General features: G+C 42.5%; 1 protein-coding gene across 1 annotated transcript; it reads left to right on the top strand.

Moving 5' to 3' along the window:
* Positions 1-2111: 2111 nt before the first annotated feature.
* Positions 2112-4650, top strand: c1h7orf25 (chromosome 1 C7orf25 homolog). The gene is made up of 2 exons (XM_048250369.1): positions 2112-2224; positions 2854-4650. Exon 2 carries the CDS (start codon positions 2869-2871, stop codon positions 4189-4191), a length of 1323 nt encoding a protein of 440 aa, XP_048106326.1. The 5' UTR covers positions 2112-2224; positions 2854-2868; the 3' UTR covers positions 4192-4650.
* The last annotated feature ends 1614 nt before the right edge of the window (positions 4651-6264 follow it).

The following is a 6264-nucleotide window of genomic DNA, read 5'->3' as shown; positions in this document are numbered from 1 at the left end:
CAGACACTGCTCGCGTCCGCAGGAGGCGATGAGGATTTGCAGTAAAATCCTCTCTCTTCGTAGGAGCTTGTCAGTGTCCTGCTGGAAAACAGCAGGGTCTACAATTAAAGAGACAGGAACGTTTGGAGGCTTAAAAAGTATTCCACATTTAGTAAGTTATTTATAGTTTTTTTTTGTTGTTGTTTTTTTTAATACAATTCTTTGCATATCTTTCAACAAGATACAAAATAGTATTTCAAAAGTTGTCTCCCATAAGACACTCTTTAAAACTGTATAGGCTAATAGTAAAAAAAAAAAACAACACTAGGCAACATTTCTCGAAAAATGGTGTGTAGAGGTAGAGAAGGGTGAAAAGATTTGTAAAAGTGTGCTACACAGGTCTGGAATGACCTTATGTTGACATCTTTGTGTAGCCCCCTCTGCTGGCTTTAAGAGCCAAGGCTACTGTCTGCACACTGCTTTAGTCACTTAGCCTATGCCCCAAGTCATTAAAATCACAGCTACAAACGCTTTGTTTTTTATAAGAATGTGCAGAATAGGAACATTTCATAGGACCATTTTTGTTGGTCAAAAACATAGGCCTACTGGTCAATCAAGACATCAGGCCTATTGCCAAAACCAATCTGTTCTTAAAGTCAGTGACAGCACAGCTAAGAAAGTTCATTCACTGTCAACTGCACATGACACTCGCCAAATTCCAGCTGCATATTTAGATGTTTCAAAATGCCTTCATCTGAGGCAGTTATGTCCATTTGAAGACAAACATTACAACCTCACAATCAATTCACACTAATAGAAATAAATGGGTGGGTTGTATGGAGTCCACAGACTCCCTGGGGTAGCTCTTCATGCATGATGACTTTAGAGAACTAATTAGAGGTCACTCTTATCTCTGTACCTATTGGAACACAGAGCGATGTCTGTTCTATGTAGGCCAACGGATGTTTACCCTATCAGGCTGGATTAATTAAAATGACTGTGAATATTAAACTTGACAGTTGGAACACATTTCTCATTTTCAGAGGTGAAACCTTGAAAGGAGTCATCAGATGTTGATAGCTATCCACGTAATCTGTGCCATTTTAATAGAAAAGAAAATCTAACAGAAAGAAATATAGATTAAATGTGTAATTTGTTGCATCATTGTCATTTATTGATTAATTTTTCATGCCAACATAGTGACAACTTAGAGTGGAGTGCACTGTGTTTTAATTAAGTTTGCTTTTATTGTCATACCATGGTACATGGTATGCACACTTCAGATCTTAGAATACAAGGTCTGAATAAAAATGTAAGTAACCAGCAGGCTATTCAATACCCAGACATTGTTTTCTCGTTGTCTCCTGTATGTAGAGTTTGACTTTGATCACCCACTTCAACAGCTGCTTGAGGAAGGCAAGTTAAACATCTGTGGTATCTGTGGAAATATACAATAAGGTTTCGATATTGACAAATAATTGACACAATAATGTGCAACTCTCTGCCACTTCCCTTTTCTCTGCCAATCAGGTAGGTTATAATGCCACCAGCAGTATCACCAAAGCAAGCACATAAGGTGACCTTTGACCTTAAAATAAGGAAATGAATCAGAGAGGGATGTGTCTCGATGTTATTTGTGAACATTAATGCCTTTATCTCAGTAACTCCTATTGCCACAGTCTGCTGGTTTGGCAACCTGAATGTGACAAACAAAAGGGCTTGGGAAAATTGTTCAACTGTATAGACTCGTTATTAGGAAAAATATAGGCCTACCTGATATCCCATTGCAAGTACTATGTAGTGTTATGTAGGCTATTATGCTTGTATTTATGCTCTATTTATGATCTTTTTGCTAGTTTGTGATGAGTGCATTGGTGCTTATTCTTTGCAGTAGGCTAAACCAAATTGCTCCTCTGAGAAAATAAAGAGAATTTGTGAGAGAATGTCAAACATCATGTGAAAGCTGCGAAGTGCACATGGAATTGCCCTAACTTTCAAAAATTTCTTATCTTTCTCATATCTTTTTCATTAGTTATTTACTCTATTTATAGGCTTACATATACTAAATGCAACCTTACGCACACATAATGTTTTTACTTTTGTCAACCAAAAAGTAGTTCCATTCCTCCAAGACAGGTGGCGCATGCAACCTTGCCGAGGAAAGTAGAGATGTGCTAAAGTGTCGCAGAGTTAGTGGAGGAAGCCAAATGTGAGCTGGAAATGGTCAAACTCATCTTAATAGAGAGTAAGTTATACCTTTCTACACAGCATGATATATCAACTTATTGACAGAGGCGTTAACTTAACAGCATATGATAACGTATGGCTGTGTGTTTGTAGTTATAATCAAGTATGTCGTAATCAAATGTTAAAAGCATTAGCCATCGTTAGCCGGTCGGCTGTCTTGCTGTGCAATGCAATGTCCACGTATTAGCTAAGTTAGCCAGTCTAGCTAGCTAGATTGCCCGTGTTAGCTGGACAGTAGCAACCAACTTGTCCAGTACAAAACCAGGTGTCATCGACAAATGTACCTTTATTCAAATCGAATAGAGTAACAGCATGTGCTATTATGGATTCGTTTACGTTAGGCTGTTCCATATGAAAAATCATATGTGGTGGTACTCGTTGGAGTTGAGGTTATGTTAATGGTAAATTAACGTTAGCTATCACCTAGGGTAAAACATCTAACGTCATCAGTCAGCCAAAAGTGACTACCCACCTGGTTGATGATATAACAGGTGTGATAAACGTATTGCCATATTGAACGTGTGTTCATGTCAGTTTGTTGGCTTAACTTTAACATTGCCCTCAACCACTTTTACTGTACTCTTGTTTTTTTTTTTTTTTTCCTTCTGTGTTTCCCATGTACTCCAGAATGATGCAACAGCGATGGCGACCCAGTGTCTGCTAACGTTACAGGACCGGATCAGGGTGGCCAAGGAGCTTCTGGAGCGTGTAGACCAGCTGTGCAGTAGACAAACCAGAGATGTGGAAGGCAGGGCCAAGCTGTGCAGCAAGCTTCGAGCTGAGCTCAAGTTCTTACAGAAGGTTGAGACTGGCAAGGTGCAGATCAAGGAATCTCATCTGCAGAGCACAAATCTCACCCACCTGAGAGCCATTGTTGAGTCAGCTGAGAGCCTAGAAGGGGTGGTGAGCGTACTCCATGTGTTTGCTTACGAAGGTCCGGATGGGCAGAAGCAGACCCTGGTAGTAGACGTGGTGGCCAACAATGGACATACCTGGATCAAAGCCATTGGGCGCAAGGCAGAGGCACTGCACAACATATGGCAGGGCCGAGGCCAGTACGGGGACAAAAGTGTTGTGTGTCAGGCCGAGGACTTCCTTGAGGCCAGTCGTCAGCAGCCAGTGCAGTATAGCAACCCTCACATCATCTTTGCATTTTATAACGGCGTGTCCAGCCCCATGGCGGATCGCCTCAGGGAAATGGGCATCTCTGTGAGGGGAGATATAGTCGCTGTGAATACTTTAATTGGGGAAGACGATGGAGAAGAGGAAGAGGAAGGGAGCAGCAGCGAAGATGAGCAACGACTTGAAAATGAACCTGCAGAGGAGGAGGAGGAGGTGGAGGGTGGTGATGACGATGATGACGAAGAAGATGGGGGAGATGGTGAGCTGACGCACACTCGTGTGGACAGAGACACCATTGTAGCTCGCTTGTCCTTCCCGACCGAAGTTAAGGTGGACGTGTGCAACAGGGCCAACCTGGACATCACCACACTCATCACCTACGTGTCCTCACTAAGCCACGGCCGTTGCCACTTCGCCTTCAAGGAGCAGGTGCTGACCGAGCAGGCCGCCCAGGAGCGGCAGGACAAGGTTCTGCCCAAGCTCGAGGAGTTCATGCAAGGCAAGGAACTCTTCGCCTGCCAGTCAGCCGTGCAGGACTTCCGCGTGATCCTGGACACGCTTGGTGGACCGGGAGAGAAGGCCAGGGCGGATGAGTTGCTTGCCCGTCTCACCGTGGTGCCTGATGAGCCCTCGGAACGCACAAACCGCCTGGTCATGAGCTCCAAGGTGAACCCGAGGTCCCTCATGATTTTTGGAACGGGAGACTCACTACGTGCAGTCACCATGACCGCCAACAGCGGCTTTGTGAGGGCTGCAGCCAACCAGGGCGTCCGTTATAGTGTGTTCATCCACCAACCTCGTGCTCTTACAGAGGGGAAAGAGTGGAGAGCCATCCCTCTATGAGAGGGGGAACAAGCTGGAGTTGCCTGATGGTTGTGGTTGTGGGTGAACTCAAACACTACTGGCTGAAAGAATTGGAGTAGATTTATTTAAGGTTTGAATATATATATATATATTTTTTTTTTGGAATACGGCCTCCCCTGAAAAAAGGCCTCAAATAAATGAGCTGTTGATTGATTAAATAGGCTTGACCATCTCAGAAGATGAAGAGAATTGGACCAGCACTATAAACTGGTAATCAAGCCTGTTAAATATAAAAGAGCATCAGATTCCTATTCCTATTTAGTGTGAAGTCATTGTCATTTGCTCACAGATTAAAATATTTGAGGTCAATCTTGATCTCACAGTCTGATCAGATGTGTCAATTGCCATGTCATGTATTTTATTTACCTATATATCAGATATATCAGATGATGCTTGTATGTACCATAAAAGTAAATAAACCTCATTCAGTAAATCATGGTTTATGTCTTTTCGTCTCTTCTTTTATTAAAGCTAGCAAAGTGGCTGTCCTGGTAGTGTGTGCTTCGTAGGATACAGATTATTCTGAGGATTTATTTGCTTTCAAAAGGGTTCAGAAGTGTTTAGATACCAGTGAATGAATCAACATTTATAGTCTTTGGCTTAACTACCATGTTAGGCTGCCCACCACAAGGTGGCACTGTTATCTGTAAATAATTTTGTATGTCATGTACGCTAGTAACAGCAAAGTCCTTTTAGGCAAGTCCCTCCACTCGGCGGCCATATTGCAACGCTTTTTGGGCACTCATCGGGCGTCCTATTCGGCAGAAATGCGCGTGCGCAAGCCTTCACGACACCAATCTTGCTCCAGCGGCGAGTTCACAACAAATGATTGGCACGATGTCTTCACAACACACCATATGATTGGCTCAATGTATTCACATCACACCACATGATTGGCTCAATGTATTAACATGTCGACGTTTTGCCGAGGAAGGGGTGGGATATGTGTAGACAACAGCCGTATTGGCGTTACAAACTAACCCCATGCATTTCTTTGGAGGATTTTTTGTGCTGTGTGCTGTGTCTCCTCATTAGAAAGTCTTTGGTAACAGTCACAGATACACCATACAGCTCTGGAAAAAATGACCACTGCACATTTTTCTCAATGAGTTGACGGTCATATTCAGAATCACCACTGCAAATTTGAATATGTACGTCAACTCTTTTGAATATCACTCAGCAACCGTACATAGGATGAAATCAGAAAAATGTGCAGTGGTCTCTTAATTTTTTTTCTAGAGCTGCGTATGTTCCAGGGAGAGCATTGACCAGTGCAAAGGTCCAAAAGGACAGTGTCATGTTCATGTTCAGCATCTAACATCTAATTTTAATACTAAACTTGAAAGTCTTAACACTTAGATTGCATGGAAAATTTTGAATAAGTGAATCTTAATTGAAGCATGTTTAAATGGGGCAGCCGTGGCCTACTGGTTAGCGCTTCGGACTTGTAACCGGAGGGTTGCCGGATCAAACCCCGACCGGTAGGCTTTGGCTGAAGTGCCCTTGAGCAAGGCACCTAACCCCTCACTGTTCCCTGAGCGCCGCTGTTGTTGCAGGCTGCACTCACTGCGCCCGGATTAGTGTGTGCTTCACCTCACTGTGTGTTCACTGTGTGCAGTGTGATTAACTAATTCACGGATTGGGATAAATGCAGAGACCAAATTTCCCTCACGGGATCAAAAGAGTATATATATATAAATTACAGATGTGCTATGATTATATATATAGAAAAACTTCACACTGAAATCATTATTTTTTAAAACCCTACATTACAACAAAGTGTATAGTCTGCTGTTGGAGATAAGCTGCCTTCAAGTTTAGACAGTCACATACCAACCTGTCGTGTTTAAAAAGCAAAGTATATGGATTGTAGGGCTTGTTATCCACAGATGAGTAAACATGCAGGTCTTATTGATCTCAAGATGATACTTCAGACAGTGATGCCTCCGTCTCAGATATGCTAAATGGTCTCTCCACATGACGTTTCAAGCATGTTTTCAAAACAGAATGTCTCAAAGTAACAGAAAAATGAAAAGTGCAACACTGCTTATT

This window comes from Alosa alosa, chromosome 1 (assembly GCF_017589495.1).
Source record: "Alosa alosa isolate M-15738 ecotype Scorff River chromosome 1, AALO_Geno_1.1, whole genome shotgun sequence".
In the NCBI taxonomy this organism is placed as follows: domain Eukaryota; kingdom Metazoa; phylum Chordata; class Actinopteri; order Clupeiformes; family Clupeidae; genus Alosa; species Alosa alosa.
This window is presented reverse-complemented; position numbering and strand designations above follow the sequence as displayed.

Excerpts from the sequence above, each read along its gene's own strand:
- c1h7orf25 (XM_048250369.1), top strand. The coding sequence starts at position 2,869 with ATGGCGACCCAGTGTCTGCTAACGTTACAGGACCGGATCAGGGTGGCC.